This window comes from Labrus bergylta, chromosome 19 (genome assembly GCF_963930695.1).
Source record: "Labrus bergylta chromosome 19, fLabBer1.1, whole genome shotgun sequence".
Lineage (NCBI taxonomy): Eukaryota > Metazoa > Chordata > Actinopteri > Labriformes > Labridae > Labrus > Labrus bergylta.
In genome coordinates, this window is record NC_089213.1 from 3,004,393 (window position 1) to 3,025,443 (window position 21,051).

At 40.9% G+C, this 21,051-nt stretch overlaps 1 protein-coding gene across 2 annotated transcripts; it reads right to left on the reverse strand.

The window, feature by feature from the left end:
• Nucleotides 1-8,496: 8,496 nt before the first annotated feature.
• Nucleotides 8,497-19,698, reverse strand: prdm1b (PR domain containing 1b, with ZNF domain). 2 transcript variants are annotated; one of them, XM_020652440.3, is made up of 7 exons: nt 19,494-19,698; nt 18,840-19,163; nt 15,354-15,473; nt 13,794-14,034; nt 11,255-12,186; nt 11,000-11,128; nt 8,497-10,483 (listed from the first exon to the last, which is right to left on the reverse strand). In XM_020652440.3, the coding sequence occupies exons 2-7, from the start codon at nt 19,008-19,010 to the stop codon at nt 9,908-9,910; spliced, it is 2,169 nt and encodes a 722-aa protein (XP_020508096.2). In that variant the 5' UTR covers nt 19,011-19,163; nt 19,494-19,698; the 3' UTR covers nt 8,497-9,907. The 2 variants fall into 2 exon arrangements, with proteins under 2 accessions (XP_020508096.2, XP_020508095.2); XM_020652439.3 differs by lacking the exons at nt 15,354-15,473; nt 18,840-19,163; nt 19,494-19,698 and adding an exon at nt 14,271-14,389.
• Nucleotides 19,699-21,051: the final 1,353 nt, after the last annotated feature.

Here is a 21,051-nt window from a genome sequence, read left to right on the forward strand (position 1 = left end):
ATTTATCTGAGTCTCTTCTAACTTCTCTCTCCAGGTTTTATTTGAGAAATATGACAACATTTTGGTCTCCATAACCCTCGAGTCATTCCACCTGCTGTGTTACCTGGGTAGGTACCACCACAATTTCCCAGTTTGGGATCAAGTCTATCTATCCATCCATCTATCCATCCTCCAGCCAGCCATCCATCCATCCATCTATCTTTCCATCCATACATCCATCTATCCATCCATCCATCCATCCATCTATCTATCCAGCCATCCATCCATCCATCCTATCATCTATCCATCCATCCATCCATCCATCCATCTATCTATCTATCCATCCATCCATCCATCCATCCATCCATCCATCCTATCATCTATCCATCCATCCCTCCATCTATCCATCCATCATCCATCCTATCATCTATCCATCTATCCATCCATCATCCATCCTATCATCTATCCATCTATCCATCCATCCATCCATCCATCCATCTATCTATCCAGCCATCCATCCATCCATCCTATCATCTATCCATCCATCTATCTATCTATCCATCCATCCATCCACCCATCCATCCTATCATCTATCCATCCATCCATCCATCCCTCCATCTATCCATCCATCATCCATCCTATCATCTATCCATCTATCCATCCATCCATCCATCCATCCATCTATCTATCCAGCCATCCATCCATCCATCCTATCATCTATCCATCCATCCATCCATCCCTCCATCTATCCATCCATCATCCATCCTATCATCTATCCATCTATCCATCCATCTATCCATCCATCCATCCATCCATCCATCCATCCATCCATCCATCCCTCAGCTTGCCTCCATCCTGTCCGTACATTCTCAACTTCTCAGCTTTTAGATCTGAAGAGCAAAGTCTTCCAACACAAACAGTTATGAATTTGTAGGGCATGCTGTTTGTCTCAGAGTTGTTTTCTTTTTAAAATGTGCAGGTAAAATGGTGAAGCAAAAAGTAAGAATCCTACTTCATCTTGGAAGAAATATTAAAGGACAGATTATCAACTTTGAACTCTCTCAGGTTAGTTTAAACTCCTTCCTTAAAGCAATTATAATTCTCATTAGGGTCTATTCTTAATTGCTGGGGTTTTATTAACAGAAAAAAGCTGCTTTCAAATATTCTGTGTTCACTAGCTGTGATTGCATTAAGCAAAGTGTGTAAAGCCTTACATTGGTGTTTCCCTCTGAGCCTGTGCAGTTTTTATAGTCATGTGGATAACTCTGCCTCAAGAGGGCGCCACCAGATTGCCATTTCTAACCAAGGCAGCGGCATAGTGTATCAGCACTAGTCTGCTCTGATGTGAGATATTAGTTTGATAAGAAAATTCAGATAAACCGACAAATAACTTGATGATTAAAAAGCACAAAAAGGAGACAAACAACTCTTTTTTTGTAAAAAAGAGCATGTAAGAAATCTCATTTAGATAACCAAGGCTAGAGTTCAACTTGTTTTGCTCGACTGTTACAGTAGCCTTCCACATCGGTTGCAAAGATAACGATGAGGAGATAACGAGAGATGAGAAGAGTGAAAGCAAACAAGATAAAATGATCTTACTTTTACAGGGAGGGCAGTTAAAGTGAAATCATTTTTAATTCCTCATTCAGTTGGAATTCCCCTGCTGCTGCTGTTTCTCTCTGGACTCAGTAGAGAGGTCTGTTAAATCCTTGATTATTTGACACAGCTCTCAGTTATGTTCACATTTTACCTTAAACATTTTTAAACATTTAATTAAAGTTTAATTGGCTCCAAATGACAGATTACTTTATCCTGTTAGTTCCCATGCATGGCTGGAATAATCGTCTCATTGGCCTCAGAGCCTAATTAATTAGCTGCTTGGCCTTTACTAAATTACTGAATAGCCTACATTTTTGTAGTGTAAATATTTTGTAATAAGTCCTGATTTAACTGTGATTGTATTTTTTTTCAGTCAAAGTTTATTAATACATTTCGTACAAAGCTCCTTTACTTATTTGAACTCACTCAATATGGTGATTCAAACTACATTTTTTTTATCTTTACAAGTCAAACCTTTAGACCCATTTAGCTGATTTCCTACAGTGTCACCATCTCGTGTTATTACTCAGTGCCTCACACCCAGGTATATGGCCCACACTGCTGACCAAAAAAAACAAACAAATCAGACCGAAAGTCAAACATTGCAATAAACCTGAGGTTAGGCTGAGGACACTAGTCCAAGCAGTAGCCTCATCTTGAAAAATGAAGCCAATGCAAAATCCTTGCAGTGTGTTGAGTGTTCGCTTGAGGTTTTCTCCAGGAGCTCAGGAAGTTACATACAGTACACACTCATTCAAAAAAGCCAGTAGACAGTAACATGTTTACAGCCTGTAACATGTTTAGTTATTGTCCTCATTGGGGGTGATTTTTCTTTTTTACAACACATCCATTTGATTTTATGAATGATTTCCATAGTTAGGTGCGTAGCTGACCTGAATGACAGTTGGGCGTGATGTAACGGTTTGTCAGGAATTTTAAAAACCGCCTCAGCCAACTCCAGCTCTCAGCCTGTCTTTAGATTGACTGAAAGTTAGGTTGGGACAGCATTTGAGACTCCGGAGCACCCTGCAGTAACAGATGGTTGACTTCACTCAGGCTTTGTCCATTCATATTTACAGTCTATGTACTAGACACAGCAGAAAAGAAAATTTGATTTATAAAGATAAAAAATAATAGATTTGTGCTTGTGTTGTCGAATAATTGGAATGCTTCTGTTGAAATCAAACTGGAAGTCATGTGATGCTCAGGGGTCACAGCACTTTTTCTTCACATAAGAAACTTGGGCAAGACTTTTGGGGTTTACCCATCACAACTGTTTTCCAAATAGGATGAGGAGGTAACAAGGCGGCTTGACCTATCCGACCTATTCTATCACTTAGAGCATGTTTTACTTTGACTTATAAACCAAACGGATAGATGGATGTTTGCCTAATGAAAAACCAGTAAAACATAAAACATACAGAAATCTACGGTAGTTCAATGTGTTGTGGAACTTTTTGTCTTGCATACATTAAAGATGATGCACATGTTATGTAACTGAACAGACACTGGTTGATGCAATTATGGATCTTGAAGGATCTGATTTATGCCCAAAAAAGGGCGTGGGAAGCCGCATTGATGAAGCAACATCTGACTTTGTTGGCATTACGTTGAGCATATGCTTTTTTCACCGCTTACTTATCCATTCAGTCACTGCACACAACAATTGTTATATATGCCTACCTTATTTGAGCTTCTTTTCCACTTTTTCAATCTAGCACAACATTTTTGTATGTGCATAACTACCAATATATTTTCATATATGTGACCAGATTTGTAGTGCTGCTGTTCGGGACAGTGCCAACACAGTTTCCTTGTGTTCTTCCTATCATTCAATCATTTTCTTCCTCCCCTCTCCATCTTCATCTGCTTACATTGAATCACTTTAGGGGTGTCTATTTCTTTGAAAAGGAGTGAATGTAATTTCATCCAGACAATGACAATACTGTAATTGCGTCCAGACAATACTTGTGAATTTCCTATTAACTCGATGGTAATGACACATTGTCTGGGATTTGTTAACTTCTCTTTCCACGATTGTTTACAGAGTTGAAGCAGGTTTGACTTCAGGATACACTACAGACTGGGTTGTGATTGACCAGATATTGTGCACAAATTATATCGTGTTGCAATTATTAACAGCCTTACAGCAATGTGAGTAAGAGTTGAATTAGATCTGTTTTGCACGTAATCGGATATCTTCTTTGGCAATTTGAAAGCAAAGGAAATGACTATTTGTGGACACATTGTTGAATCATGAACCAATGATTCCTGTGAAGGACTAACTAATGATGCTGGTGTAGAGTTTCCCAAAAGAAAATGTAAATTGTTGCATCCATTCTCCTCTGGAAGACGGATATTGTTATAGACCTGTTGGAGTGGAATACGGGTGCCTATGTTACGGTTTGTATCCAGACCCAAAAGCAGACACGGCAGCAAAGTTGAAGGATTTGAGGTTTTATTGCAGGGTTTGGGAAAGGTGGATGGCTGACTGGCTGGCTGGTAATGACGGCATGGAGGAGACTATGGAGTAGCTGGTTCTGTAGGCAGGCGGGTGAGTGGTTGCGTTGTCTGTGAGGAGAGCAGACTGGAGGAGATGACACCGGTGAGAATCTGGACAACAGGAGAGAAAAATAGGAACAAAACTCTAACAAATGTTAGGAGCAGCCAATAGTATCTGCCACTTCAGTAGACTCAATAATCTGGCAATAAGTCAAATTGAGCCCAGGGCTTTTAACTTGAGGCAGATGAGCAGATGAGCTGCAGGTGTGAGTAGTCACCCGGTGTTGATTGCAGCCACACCCTCCAGAGACACACACACAGACAGACAGAGGGGGAGAGGACACAAAGGATACACAGAAACAGGATCACAGCCAGAGCCATAACAGCCTACATGACCCGTTCTTCTGATTGGCTTGTTCTGAAAGTCCCTCGAGCTTTTACTGAACTCGGTAAATCTGCCCCAAATTCGTGGAACCCCCTCCAGCAAACTCTAAGGATTGGAGTTCTTCCCTCTCTTCCAGAGTTTAGGAATTTGATTTCGAACAACTTTGTTTCACATTGTAGCTGTTTTAAATGATCTCAGTGGTTTTTGTCACTGATTCTGAGTGTTTGATGTGGTTTTGCTTGTTTTACTGTGCTTGTAATCTCGACGGCATTGGAAATAAGGGAAACCTCATTGTCTTTTTCGAGAATGAATAAAGGTTTGATATGCATGATGCAATTTTTAAGAAGTTAATCACTTCCCTGGAAATTTCTAAACTTCTCTTTGAAGAAAGGACCAGATGGGTTGGGTATGTTGTGGCATTGTTCATTGTAGCTGTTTAGAACCATGTTTTGCAGTGATCTGATAATGCACACTTAACAGAAGTTAGTTTGAAAACCTTTGTTTTATTTATTTATTCAAAAGTGAGGCATGTTCACTCTAAACACGATCATGTTTCATGTATTGGTTTGTTTGCCTTTTAACCTGTGTGGCATGAGAAAGGCTCATTCTTATGGGCTATAGAGCCGAGTCTTCTGTGTTGCTGGCAAACGAAACGCAGAGAGAAAATTGAAGGTTCACGTTTGATGAATAACAAAAGGTGCCATGAAATATCTCAAAAGGAGAAAATAAAGACTCCTGAGCCATGTCCTTCCAATGATACTGCCAATGAGTGTTGCTGGTGTTTGAATCAATCCAGTCCTGATCATCTCTGAAGATGCATACTAGTCTTTTTTTATTTGATTTACATCATCAAACCTAGTATGTTTGACTGCATTATTGTACTATATACCATTGGGCCAATGTACTATCTATGGATAAAGGTTAAAGGTGTTTAGTTGAATTGTTTTGGTCATTTCCAACATTACTTAAACCGCTTTTTATGTGTCACACTAACCCAATCGAAACAGGTTTAAACGTCATGTTCTTACCATCGGTTCTTACATGGAGATACTCGTTACTAGGTAATCATAACCAGTGAGTGTCGGGTGTAACTGTTAGGTAGATAAATTAATCACAAAGTTAATACTAGCTTGGTAATAGTTTACCTCTGAAGAAAACAAGTTAACATTGAAATACCTGTAGTTACTATACCATAATCACATTTGACCTGAAAATGGCTACATTTTGCTTTTAACAATTTAAACTTAGAATATTAAGTAACTCAAACATAACAGAATTCTTCAAGTAACATTTCAGTGTATAATCACATTACAGTGGATGGCGGTTGAAGTATCTCGAGGTCTTGTTCACAAGTGAGGGTACAGGACGGACCGTAATTGAGAGACGGATTAGCTCGTTGTGCCGGACTGTTGTGGTGAAGAGGGAGCTGAGCCTGAAGGCAAAGCTCTCGATTTAGCCATCGATCTTCCTCCCAGCTCTCACCTATGGTCATGAACTATGGGTAGTGATTGAAAAAAAATGAGATTGTGAATACAAGCGACCGAAATTTGTTTCCTCCAGAGGGTGGCTGGGCTCAGCCTTAGAGATAGGGTGAGCTCAGAATAGAGCTGCTGCTCCTTCGTATCAAAAGGAGCCAGTTGAGGTGATTTGGGCATCTGATTTTTCACATTTTCCGTCTCTCTTTAGCTATCTTATAAAAGCAAAAATAGGCCCCAAAGCAATCTTTGAAAAAAGAGAAGGAAAAGTTAGAAATTACTTCATGACAGCCGATAATTAAGAATTTAAATGTAGGGATTTAAAAACAACATTCAGATTGGAATAAACTCAAATAGTGTAAATTTGAACAGATTAAAATATACAGAATTTAAATAAGTGGTGTGCACCTTGTTACAGTTGTTTTAAACGTTCTTTACTCTCGCTTTGAATGCTGGCTCAATTGCTTCGTTTCACAATAAGGCTGAAGTTTAGCTGTCAGCTTTCAAACGAAAAAAGGATTTCCTGTCAGCCGTTTTCTTGTGCACATTGAAGGTGTTTGCATTCTGGTCAGTGGTGTGTAGGTGTTTGCTGTGGGGTACTCCCCCTCAGCAGAGATCTCAGGAGGGAAATACTACAGAAAGTCATTGCACAGCAAAAAGAAAGTGGTTAAGAGACAGAATGCTCGGGAGAGAGAGTGTGAGAGAATTACTGTAAAACGCAAGCTATGCTTCCAGTAACTTTGGTATTTGGTTGATTCAAAGTTCAAAGTACGTCTCACTGCTGTGGAGCGACAATGATCAAGTCAGAATCATATTTTGAGGTTTTGTTTTTTGTGTGCTCATAAATATGACATATTGTTTTAGTGTAGAGACGAGCAGTGGGACGGATTCACTGTGGTCGTGTTTCCTTTGAGAGAACGGTGGTCTCAAGGTTTTCTCATTTACTTTGAACTCAAAGAAACGTTCCGTCCTTAGAGTACATAATGAAACTCAGTATCTGCAATGTTACACACTGCTGTTTCTGTAAGTATTATTTATTCAAACATCTTTACGTTTGAACTCTGCAAAGTTACTTGACTCCCAACAATGCCTCTAAAACAGGAGCATCTTTTGTCACACATTTTGTAATGTATCAATCTGAAATCAGGTAGTACTCCTTTTGAGTTTCATTTGTGACTGATCGAGTTTCATTTCCTGTATTTTCTAGGAAAAGCCTGAGGAGTAAACAATGAGGGGCATACAGCTTATGGACTTCCTAAAGTTTTATTACCAGAAAGAGAGGGTGGAGAGCAGGATTCCCGTCAGCGCTGTAGGTCAGTGTGACGTGTCCGCTCATGGGAAAATAAATTTGGCAGAATGTCCAGGTTTGTGCATTTTTGGATGTGTTTAAATGTCAGAGATTTTCCCATGTAAAATGAAATGCTAAAGGCATTAAGATACAGAGAAGAGACAAAACAAAAGAGTATTCAATCATTATTATTTTTCTTTTCTTTCCCAACAAGAAAACTCAGCAAAGCAGCTTCATTTTGGCTTTATGTTTTGATATGGAAACCCTCCTCATAGTCTCCATGTCGGTGATGGATGATTTTTATAAAGTAAGGTTATGCTTACCTAACGACTCTTAAGTAATATATTTTTACATGGCCAGAAATAAAGCAGTGCTTCACTTTACATGTAGGGCTGAACGATGTTGGGAAAAAACTGACATTGAGGTTTTTTGTTTCTTTCTGTGATATACGTTGCCATTTTCCAAACAAAAAAAGGGAAATGTTTTCCAGATCAATTTAGTGCCTTTTTATGTATATCAACTCAAATTTCAAACAAATATTTTGCTTTTGTTTTTTGGGGGCCTTAACGTTACTTATGATGTCAAATCTAACCCCTTCCCTTCTTTCATCACACACTGAGTCCAGACCTCTGCAGCGACTCTCACGCACACAGAGAAGTAGAGACCACATGTGGAGCGAGAGAACAACAAACCATTATTGTGTTACTTGTATGCCACTAACCATTGTTAACGATGTTCAAAGTTATGTTTAGTTTGCATGAAGGGTACAGTGATAGTGACTCCTAACTAACCGAAAGCAACTCTTAACTGTGTGTGCGCTTCACTTGTAGCTGCTAAAAGTAAACAATCAGCGGCACATCTGCTCCGTTAACGATCCTTAAAGGTCAGTAAATAAGGCCAACGCATTAACAAGACGATACCCGGTAGAAGGAATACTCTAATTTCAAACCTGCCTTGCGTAAATGACAACTGCCTAAAGCGTCATTCCAGGGTTATGTGACGTCAACGGCTTCTCCTGTATGTCTACATTTTACATGCAGGAACACACAGACTTTGTGTACATGTTTTTTGTTTGCATCAAACAACAGAAAAAATTCAGAATGACTGGCATTGAAAGTCCTGTGATGTGACTATTGCACAGTCCCAGTGTTAAAACGATATATTGTTCAACCCTACTTCAGACATCATGGGATTTCAGTTTTTTTAAAGGCCTTATCATCACTGTATTGAAAGCATATAAAAAAAAAACACACACAAAATACTTAATATATGTAGAAACAATATCTTTAATATGCTACATCATGTGAATATAAAAGTATAATCAAAATAGTCTCTCACATATAAATTCTTAACATCTCATAACCTGTTTCAGAAAAATAAACTACAAAGACAAACATAATTTACAAGAGGGAAAAAAAAAGCTACAACATGTAAAAAATAAGTACATTACTGGCTCAGTAGTTTCAAGATCAATTCCTGCCTTCTGGTTTTCGGCTCAAACAGAGAGCATACAGATCTAGTTAAAGAAAAATTTCATCCAGTGCTATCGACCAAAAAAATATGAACAATGATAGAAAACGTAGTTGATACTTGTTGTTGTCCGGCGCTGAATATGAGGTTCTGGTGTCTAAACTAGGATTTTGGACGCAGCTCCAGTTCACAGACATTAACAGTAAAGCTTTGTAGGAAAATATGAAAACATATGAATCCTGTAAAAATCTACTTGGTGAAAAACTTAGTTTATCAGCATGTGAGATTTCACATTAAAACAGTAGCATAGTGCAGTAAGAAAGAAAGAAAAAGCCCTCGTATTTCATTGTAATGCTAGGATACAATAAACATGGTATTTATTTTCTTTTTGTGTTGTTTGGTTTTATCCAGCACAGTGCATCTTTGATACTTTACAGTTAAATGAGCTAATGCTTTGTCATAACATCTTTTAAGCCTATAATGTAAGAATGAGAAATGAATAATCCTAAACCGCGATAATGTACACATTTAAGATCTTCTGTCGTAATTTTGGCAATTTCATAGTAAAACACAGTTTAAGTTACCTGATTTTTTCCCTTTTTTTTAACTTAAATAAATAAAATAGTTGCATTAAGCGAGGAGCATAGAGGAGGTTTGTGCTTTGTCATATCGATAAGAACTTCCACTCATTACACACCCCAAAAGCTCAAACACACTAAGTACAACAATGCACACAGTATGACAAGTGAAGACTCATCTACAGGTTTGTGTATTTTTCCTGAGTCCATTTTTTGGTTTTCCCCAATGATTCACCCTCGGAAATGTCAACGCAGAGTGGGGAAAAAAAGAAGAAGCAGAAAGACAAACTATGATACAACTAAATAAATAAAGCCAACTCAAATTTAAAAAAAGGTAATAAGTTAAAGCACAAAAAAAGTTCTCTCTACCTGAGTGAACAAAGTAATAATACTTCACAGTTTGACAAAACAATCCTCCCTGTTTTGGTTTTTTTAAATTGACTGGGAGTAAGTACAATCACTGAATACCCTTGCTCAGTCTTTGGAATGCTCTTATTTTGGTACTGCGCTCAAGTTTCCCTTGTGTCCTTCAGGGACAATAAAGAAGCTTTATTTGGCGATGTCTGTTTTTTCTTGGTTGATGATATGCTGTATGTCCTTTTGATTTATTTTCCCTTCCTTCAGTTTGCTCTCACTGTCCTTCTGTCTTTACGGTTGGCCGTTTGTGGAGATGAACGACACTGGCCCTCTCCTGGTAGGACGGCGAGGGGCTGTGGTGTAATGAAGGTAGAGCTGATTGGGTCATTTGTATTGTTGGTGCATTAATGGCCGCTGTCAGAGCTTTTAGCAGTATGGTGGCCTCCTTCTGGTCCTCCTTCCCCTCCCCTTCCAAGGTACGGGCCAACCAGCGCTCCACACTTTCCTCCACCTGCAGAGCCGAAGCCGTCTCCGTCAGCGTGTCGGCCTCTTGGCTGGCGTCGAACCTCTCCACCATCTCTTTCATGTGCATGTTTATGGGTGCGTTTGAGTTGGCCAGGCAGCAGCTGTACTGGTGAATGCGCAGGGAGAAGCGGTGGAAGAAGGTCTGGGCGCAGAGCTGGCAGCGGTAGGGGCGATCGCGGCTGCTGTGGAGGCGGCGGTGCAGTTTGAGGTGGATGTACTGGGTGAATTTGGTGTTGCACAGCTTGCACTGATACGGTTTCTCCCCGGAGTGGAGGCGAAGGTGTGTTTTCAGGTTGCTGGTGCTACTGAAGCGTTTGTGACACACCTGAAAAAAATGAAATGAAAGGTTACCACTTTGTTCTTGACAATCAAATGACTGTTAAATAACACCTCCAGAAACCGTAGGGAATATTAGGATAGTCCAGAAAAACTTGGCAGTGCAGTATCTTGATGTCATCTTGATGAATTTAGCAGAATGGTATGAGGGTTGACCAAGTAATTCCAGTTTTTACTTTCATTAATCATCGAGGACTGCCATTCTGTCATTGTAAGACCAGTTTTGTTTGTACTTACAACACTCACGCCCACAAAGTCACACGAGCAAACAAAAGCCTAAAGATGCGATTAGATGACTAGGTGGGTAGTGGCTCAATGAAAATAAAAACAGAATCTGCTTTACCAGAACGGTTTGTGACTCAGAAAGAAGGTGGTGTATTTTGGATACAGTGTTTACTTTCCTTTGTTATGTCACATAAATGCCATCAAGAGACCAGTTAAGAGCTTTTATGAAGCTTGTAAAGTGAGAAGAAAATTAACCATTAGGTTAGGATTTTGAACATACCTGACACTCATGAGGTTTCTCCCCTGTGTGGACCAGGTGATGTTTCTGGAGGTGGGCCAGCTGAGTGAAGCTCTTTTTGCATAGGTTACACTGGAACGGTCTCTCACCACTGTGCACTCGGAGATGGACCTAGAATTACAGAGATCGTACAAGAAAATGGATGAGTTTGGGTGTGAATTGGTAAGATCTGAAGATTGCATGCTGAAGACATTCAATTGAATCATCGTTACAAAAAGACTGGAGATGAAGCTGTACCTTGAGGTTTGAGAGTTGTCCGAAAGTCTTGGAGCAGATATTACATTCATACTTGATCTTTCCATTCTGCTTCTTCAGTGGGTAGGGCAGGGATTTGTGCCCGGGGCCGTTGCGCGGTGCTGTGTTGGTTTTGGTCATCGTAGCCAGGCTTAGATTCATGGCCTCCTCGCAACCAGAGGGAGAGTGCTCAGGCGACTGATGCTGAGCACTGGCCTTGGGGACGGGAGAGAGCTCTGGGGTGAGTGGAGCGCCTCGTGGCGGTGACACATTTGGTGTGAGTTCTTTCAGACCCCCTTGTGAAGAAGGAAGGTAGGGGAGGGACACTGGGAGAAGATTGGGTTGTCCAATGGGTGGATATGGGACACCATCTGTACCCAGATAGCTGCCGTATCGGAGGGATCCCCTTGAGGGCAGCATTCCGGGAAAGGGAGGAGAGTAGGACGGGAGAAGGAGGCGAGGATAGTGTGAGCTGAAAGGAGGAAGAAGCTGGAAGGGAGGCTGGAGGGATCTGGACTGGGGGTACAGAGGGTAAGATGAAACAAGGCCCTCCCTGTGCCCGTAGAGGCCATGCAGGTGAAGAGGAAGACTTCTGTGGGAAGACTGGATTGAAGGATGGTGATCAGGTAAGTATTGGTGATTGAGACCCAAGCTGGGCTCTCTGTGATGAGGCTGAGGGGAAGGAATGTTTCCCTGGTCTTCTGGTTCTCTGTCGCTCGGCTCCTCCTTCTCAACCTTTTTACTGAAGTCCATGATTTGGTCATCGGGCGTATCGGGCGGTGTGTCTCGCTCTAACATCTCCACGTCGATCTTCTCCTCTCCATCCTCATCCCTCTCCTCTTTCACTTCTTTTGTTCTTTCTTTAAGCCATGTCTGCTGAGGTAGGTGCTGTTTGGTGTACTCTGGTTCATGTTCTTCCTCAGAACTTGTGTATTCTGCAAGACAAGAAATTGAAAAAAGATCAGTATCGCCCCGGATCTCGATGCGTAAATACTTGAATCAAATAAAATACCAAATATTGAACCCATGTCTAAAATGTCAATCTTATGTATAGATGAGTTAGAATCCCTGAAACATGCAACCATACATCTCCCCAACAGAAGCCGCTCCCTCTGATGGTAAATGATAGTAGTTTCAGTATTGACTTTACTCGTGAAATCACACACTGAAGGTTTCTGTTTGGCAGTAGCAGTAGTGATTTTAGTGTGAGCAAATAGGTCGGCGGTTGAGTGTGTGGGAGTCCCTGTGTGATGTCGTGTGTGAGAAGCTGTACACCAAATTCTGAGTTTCATTTGCGAAACCTTTTCTTGGTATAGCTGTCATACCATACCGACCACAAGATATGACACATCTCTTCCCTTTTTTCCCCCTTCTCTATCTTCGTTTGAGAAAGTCTTACTTGTAAGGCTTTGTCATTATTACTGGATGTCCATCGCCGTTTCATGGCTTTCTACTGAGTTTATCATGATCGCATTGGAGGTCTCTACATAATCTGGCCTATTTCTACTAAACTTTCCCAAACCATACCATACCTACAGACATACTGCAGGGTTTCCTTAAATCTGGCATGAAAAGGGTTTTATCACCTGAATTGTGCGCATCATTTCTATGCTGTCATTATCTTACAATGAATAAATATAAAGCCAAAGGTAATTCACAAAGGACCTCTGCATTAGTGCGCTTCCTACCCAACTGCAAAAACAACAACCCTGAACTTCTTGTTTTCAACGAGATTTAGAAAATCAAACCAACAACAAAAGCATGAGCAACTGTGCCTGACCAGGGCTAAAATGTGAAAGCTTTTAAGATCTTTTAAGCTAATAAAACAATGCATTAGTCACCAAGGTGAATGGCAACGCATCTGGTGTATCCAGTTGGCATGAGTCACCAGACTTAGTGGCAGCAGAGAATGTTTCAGGGTGATGAGGGTATGACTTGCTGTTCTGCTAATAGCTGACAACAAATGACTCACAAAGGTACTTTGGACCTGCCATTATTCTCCCTTCTCTTCTGTCCTTAAATACCTACGTCATCAACCCACAACCCCTTGGAATACTGAGATTTGTTTTGTCTGTGTGTGAGTGAATTCTCCATGATCTCACATAAATATTTGGACATGTTCCGTAAACAATAGGATGAAATAGCATCAGGGCCAACTCTATTGTTGATGAAAGATAACATCAGGTCAACAGGAAGTGCATAACTTTGCGTCTTTATTCCCTTTGAAGTGAAAGAATTTGACTCTTGACGTCCATCCTTCTGCTGAGGCATACACTGTGTGACATGTTCAGTCATCACGTTATCACCTCCCGATCTTTATTTTTAGTTTCTGTGCTGCCTCACCAGCAACAGCTGATAATCAGCTGATAATCTGTTTTTTTCCCTGAGATCAGAAGAAGAGAGGCTTTGATAGTTTGTGAAATGTTAAAAAAAAAATGAGTCAAGGGAAAAAACTATAAAATATATTGGTCTACTTTTAACCCTTATGTGGAAAGGACTAACTAATCCTGATTCAAATCTAGAAAAAAAATGTTGCACTCACTTTGTTTGATGTCCACTTGTTGACTGCAGAGCCTCTGCGCAAACTCCTGGCTGTACCACACCAGCAGCTCCTGATTGGGCTCCACGGGTCGGATGGTGTAAAAGTAGATGTCCCTGCCGTTTTGACATGCCACCAGGTTCTGCTCGGCGGCAGAACGCGCCGGGTTGACGTAGCGCATCCAGTTGCTTCTGTGCACATCGTAGCCGTCGACGAAGTTTTGGAGTTGCCCACCGCTGTATATCTGCAGAAGAAAAAATGTCAAAATAAGAAAATTTGTAATTTTTTTTTATTAAATTATTTAATATTTAGTTTATAAAATGTAAAATAATTAAAGCCTTATATTATCAGAGCAGCTGTAAGCCATTACAAAGCATATTTTGATCAAATTCCTAAAAGTATTAGAAACATCAGACTGATCAAAATCTTAAAACATTTTTTAAACAAATCACAGTAATTATAAAATGTCAAAATAATCACCTCTGCCATGTACAGTTAAATATCCTGAATTCTCTAAAGTAATGAGTTGAGATGTTTTTGTCTGCTCTGCTCTGTGTGTCCTGAGGGTTTCTCTGTTGTGTGTGTTTATGCCCGTGCCGTCACTTTATTTAAAGCTTGGAGGCGTGGCTCACAGTCACTGCCCCGCTCACTCTCCCTTTTCCTTCCTCTACATATTTTCTCTTTCCTTCTCGCTTAGTGCCGTTTCTCTCGTGCAGTTAACTTCTTAGAATACATGGTCGGTGGCGGAATCAATTACATGTCTTTTACACACACAAAAAAACATGTATTTGTTGTCCTTTGAGAGGAAAGGGAAGTGGAACTGACGGCTGCTTGACAGGTTCTGGCCGACTGCCAAAGAACACAAGGCATGCAGCTGGCAGCACGTCCGTTTCTCCTCCCACACCTCTGATAGCATAATTACTCCAGCACAACGTCAGACTTTCACTCTTGCAGCTTGGCAGGAACAGCCCCTTGCACAGGTTTACAGGAAACAGAGCCGGAAGGAAAATACGTGGGGTGACAACAAAAACTCCTTTTTTTGGGAATTGACTCAGCAGAATAGAGAATTTCCTGAGTGACACAAGTGGCAATTTCTTTACCAGACAATAAAAAGATAAATTAGGGACAGAAGTCTTGAAGGGGGCGGAAAGACAAGGATTGTCCCTTTTCTTTGTGTGTGACACATGTTGCATACATGACCTGAGTGCCGGTAAGGCTCTGATGACTGTGCAAGCGTGAATCTACTGTTTTACGTGCTGACAGGCTTCACAACTTCCTCTGAAAGTTTGACCAAAAACCCTGCACACCACTGCTGTCCGTGTGAAAGCCTTTTTGTTTCCTTATTTAAGTACGGACATAGGACATGTGAAACTTCTGTATCCGAGCAACCAATTATTTATTTTTTTGTATTAAAAGGAGCCAAGGAGGTGAAAACAGGTCCAAGGACACTTCTTAACTATTTTCATTGTTATAGTTTAACCATTCTCATGTGTTTTTCTAGCACCACATGAAGTTTGTATGCATATATATATGTGTAGAGATGCATGTGATTGTTTTTCTTACCCTCCAGAAGTATTTCCTGTTGGCCTGTTTGGGAACATTGTCTTTGGTGTAGATGTCTCCTTGCAGGGGGCCAAAGCGAGTCCCCTGAGGAATGTATTCTTTGCTAAATACACCCGTCACCTGGAACACAAACCGAGCACTTCATTAGATTTACTCACTTTCTCAAGTTTTCCCCCTTTCATTTTTGAAAATAAAGTCAAAGGAACCATGATAAAGATGATTTTTCAAGACTCATTAAGGAACTATTGGCCCTCTTGTTTCAAATAGATACATCCATTGCCTGTGCGTGTGTGTTATTAAAGTCCAAGTTGTTGTGTTGTCATGTTGACCCAGACAATCCTGAGCCACGTTAAAACCCACAAGGTGACACACTTTTCACACTAATGAGTTAAACGAGTAAAGAGCATTACACTTTCTCTGACCTACTCCACTGAGCTCTGACCTGCTGCCCTCGCAAAACACCGGAGGTAGAAGAAGCAGTGTCACCTGTTATAGCCAGGGACTTTGATTCTAAAAGCACAGAGTCAGAACAGTGGAAAGTAATTTAGGGTGTAGCTGATTGTGCGTGCTCTTTAGATTGATTTAAAGCCTTGGAGACACAGCCAGTGGATGTGAAAATCAGTTCAACCTTTGCCCCATGATTTTGTTTTTTAAGGCTTGTCCATACATATGCCTTGAAAATGTACATTTTGGAATTTCTTAACACCATGAGAAGTTGCCTGAGGAGATAACGTATGTGCAAGAACAAAGCTAGTACTGTTCCGTAGGTGAATGAGTCATTTCTGGCCTTTTTTTTTAAAAACTAAGTGAGTAACTAAAATGAGGATTATTTAGTTAGGATCAACAGGACATGTCGGTGTCCTTTTTTTTTATTGAGCTTCAGGGTTTACACTTTTCATAGAAAGTGTTGAGGCTTGGGGTCAACCCTACTCAACTCACACCCAAACACACGCCATCAGGGCGTTAGCATCTGTGGCATACACACAAGCTGCAGTGTCTTGAGGAGCTTTTGTGTTCAATCCTTAAATACCCCCCCCCCACCCACCCAGCCACCCCCATTTTTTAAACACTGTTTTATTCCTGCCATGGAGGAATTATCATTCAAGATTACCCTAAAAGAGATTTTCATGTCCTCTTATGTTAAGTACAAACGAAGACGACAAACATCGGACACTTTGCGATTATCAACTACAATTTGAAATGCGGAGTAGATTTTGTGAATGCTGCTGAAGTACTTAATTAAGAAGAACAGGTCACGGAGGGCAGCAGGAGTGTGTGTGTGTTTGTGTGTGTGTGTGTGAGTGTGTGGCAGCGACAGAGTCGATGCAACTGAGGTGATTCCCGGATGCGATGAACCAGTGTGACAGCGACATTGTGCTTTTCTGGTGTTGCGTGACTAACGAATCGCTGTGGCCGCTTCTCTGCTTCTTAACCGCTCAGTTTAGCCAGGTTGGGAAGAGGACGGGGGGGGGGGGGGGGGGGGGGTGTTAGAGAACAGAAGAAAAGACGATGGGCGTTCTTAAGTGAACCCACGCTATCACACTCCTGAGCGCCCTCCTTTTTTTTTTTTTCTCCTTTCCCTCCCCCCCAATCCTTCGTCTTTTCTTAACCCTCTCGGACAAGCACACGTGCGCCTGCCAGGTCGAGGCCTGATGCCTGGCCGGCTGCCTGGCCCCAACGAAAGTTAATCATCTGGTTTTAACCTAAATCCCTCCCCCACCACCACCACCACCACCCCCACCTCCTCCTCCTCCTCCAGCTCCTCAGCTTCTCCTATCCCCTGCGTTGCCTCTTATCACAGCTTTGTGGCACCCGTTACACAATCCCATCTGCCACGTACCCCCTTTTTTCTAGCCTTAGAATTACCTGGAAGCTTTGAATGAAAACGTAAGGAAAAGAGCATTCAGAAAAGGTGTCCAATTGGCCTAACAAATCCTCCTTGAAGCCAAAAGTGCGACCAGTCAAGTATGACCAATGCATTCCTTGTAGCTCTCTGTTTCCATTCACCCCACTCTACATTTGACTCATCCTGTTGATGAAACAAGTGGCCTACACACTTACCTGTGTTAAGAAAAAAGAATCCCTGCTCTCTGGAATTTCTGATTACTGGGTAAGCAGCACCTTAAGGTGACAAGTGTACACACCATCCCATGACACCCATACAAGGAGTGTCTGTCATTATGATGATTGCAGGAAGTCCATTTCCAATACTAAGTCAAAAGAGGAAAATTAGAGTAGATTTACTGGCAAGCATGTGAGTGTGAGTGTGTGTGTGTGTTTGTTTTCATGTCTCATTTTTATCTGATGTGTTTTTGATTCTCCGATTACGTACGTTAAAACACGTCAGCACTCGCATCTCTTCCAGTGTTACATGCAAATATAGGATAAAATTACATTTTTTAGAATTATGATCTGTCACCAAGCGCTTGTTTACACATGAGCACAAAGCATATGCCAAAATCATCGTCAGGTTGCATGACTTAGCCGGCCAAAAAAAAGATGCCTGGGGGATTCGAAAATAACCCCAAAGAGATTTTTATCACCTCGATTTGCAAGGTTTGTTTTTTTTCATGCCACTGGAGTAAAGGAGGAAGACATGAGAGTATAGAGAGAGTGAGAGAAGAGGAACAACTACTAAAAGTGTCGCCCAGGTCCTGAGAGAAAGAGGAAGGGGGGGGGGGGGGGGGGGGCAGCGCAAGTCGACCACAAGCAGCAGAATGTTTGACTGCGACTTCAAAAGAAGTTTGACATCTTTGCTCTTCTCCTCCTTTCAAGATGAACTTTTTCTAGCTGTAGTAGGAAGTCCTTTTTAAGGTAGACATGATTGTCAGGCTTTCATTAGGCGGCATGTCCAGGCATATACCTGATGTCACTTCCAAACAGTCAGCTGACTGAAATAGCTCTGAGATATTGCAACGCTCTTCCTGACTCACATAAGTGTGAGAGGAAAAAAGAAGAAAAAAAACAGGACATGAAACTCTTTGAGATTAGATCACCTTCAGGAAAGTGAGCAGGTCACTGACATCTACTTTTATCTAGTGTAAGAGTATCAGCTTGTGTTATTGTTCGTGTAAGACAAGAGTTGCGCAATGGCTACATTACAATGACATAATGAAAAAAAAAAAGACCTGAAAGGCCCCTGACCTCAAGCTGTCAATGGACTCCACATTGACACACACTGTGCACTCTAGTGTATATGTGAAGAACTCATTAGTCAGCAGATCTTTTGTTTCAAGAGCCCAAATGCAGATGGCCAAACATAATGTTACGTAACAGAATTCATATGTTAAAGATTAAACAGTTGTTTTAATCGGACACAACTGGAGACTCAAACAAACCTGAGGTAAGCTTAAAATGACAATTTACTGGATTCCAATATAAACTGCTTGTAGCATCAGGCTGTTTGGTTGCCGCTTAATGGTGTATATTGTTTGTAGCTATATCTCTCAATGCAAGAACTGTCTGAGGTAACCCGATTGCTCTTACCTCGTTGTCTGTGCTGTACTCGAAGGTGAGGTTACGCGGGATGGAGGTCATGGCTTTGGGCAGGTTGAAGCTTGGGTCCGACACCTGGTCCGGCACAATGTAGGTGCAGTTCAAGGCAAAGTCCAACTCCCTCCATCCGCTCATGGCTCCAGGTGTGCTATCCAGCTTCATCTTGACAATATGGATAAATATACTTGAATGTAGGCGATGGATTCAAGCTGTTTTTGGACCTTGGGTTTGGTTCGGGTTGCTTTTTTGGTATAGAAGTACTTTGGTTTAGTTGAGTAGGTCCGTTATCTTTTAACGCTGGTTAAAGCTCAAGATCTGGAAAAAAAGAAAGTGGAAAAAATTTTAGTAACACAGAAGGAAATGTTTTCATATTAACTTTGGTGTGCATGCATGTTTGCTAAACATGACTAGAGTTGGCTGCTTAATTCAATAATCTCTGTTTATTATTCATTCATTATTCAGGCAGCTAGTTCCATTCATGAAAACACCGAAGTTCATTGACACTCTTCCTGGCAGTCATCCCAGAGCTGGCCTTCAGCCTGCGCAGCCATTCTTAATACGGCCAATGGATCAGCTCCTTCTGTATCATTTATCCACCTCTATAACATCATAATCGTAATTGAAAGAAATGTAAAAACAACTTACTTTCTCACATTCATTCAGCTGTAGGATCCTCATGTCTTTGGCTATGTCATCCCTCGATTCAGCTTTCTCCTCTTTACACTCTCTCTTCTTTCCCCAGTGTGTTTTTATTATTATTTTGTTTTCTTCCGGAGGTTCCTTTCAGTTAAGATCCTTTGGGTATCCGCTCTTGCTTGCTGTGGCTACTCTTGTCACCAACCACCAGAAACTCATGAGCCCTCGGATTGCGCCAAGCTTTTTTAGCTCAACGCTCCAGCCAATCAGAGGGCCGCTGCGGTCACGTGATCGAAGCCATCTGACACACAACTGCTGGTTTTTTGGACAACAACATCAGTGACGTTGTGCACTTGGCCAGCAGCAAGTGGCTGTTGTGATGAATGCTTACGTATGTACACACACACACACACACACACACACACGTCCATGCGCACACAAAGAAGACATGTTAATGAATGAATAAAAGAAGAGCAGATGGCTGGCCTGTTGCCACTGAAAAACACACTCATAGACTTTTGCTTGGTTTGGCACTTAATGAGCAATCTGCTGCCACTGTATCTCCTTGACCTACATCTTACTGAAGAACATCTTTAACTAAAGACCCCTGCCACACAAACACACCCTCTTTCTTTTTTCTTTTATAAATCCTGTATTTTACAAATATGTATTTACATTTTTTTTTTATTTTTTATGTAGAATTCGAATCAAGTTTAAAAACGTACATATACAGTTATATAAATAGTGAGTGTCTTGCAGTCTTACATACACACATAGGTGCCGATTAGTGCCGATTCACAGGTACAGATGTAGGCCAGGTCATCCCAGCACGCAGGGAAGAGACTTAGACACCTGTCTGCTTAGCGTCCCCTTTACTTTCAGACACACCATGTAGTTATATAGAGCTCTGGGTCACCTCACCTGGAATAAAGCTCAGGGCAAATATAGCCCGGAGAGGAGAGAGCAGTTAAAACAACATATGGAGGGTAAAAAGAGAATGTGTGTACGTCTATACTTGGGAACCAGCGTGTGCAAAACAGAAAAAAATGAGATATCTGTGTTTATCACAAATGCCTTGAGAACATTTGACCTCGACTGAAACGAGTGTAATGTCGAATTATCAATATTGGCGCATATAACTGCTCTGAAAACAGCTTATTTCTCCTTTATGGTTTAAACTCGAGGTTCAGCATGCGTCTTTACCAAAATGTATTTGTCGTTACATAACCTTACCATACAGTGTTGACATTTTCAAAGCTAAAAGGGAAATGCCTGATTTGATACTTTAATTCCTTGTTCCTAAAATTATTCACTTCTGTTTGTTTGTTTAGTTTAAGTTAATAGTATAAATACGTTGTATAAGCCTGTGAAATTAACAAAGAGGAAAAAAAAGATTTGGGTAGCTTTCACAATGTACTATGAAAAGCAGAATTTGTATTCCAGCGTTTGAAAAGAAATGTTAAATCTCTGAAAAGATGACTGATATGTTGTTCACATTTTAGTAAAGTCCAAAGAATATAAAACACATTTTTACTTTTTTAAAACAATCACAAACTCATTATAGTTT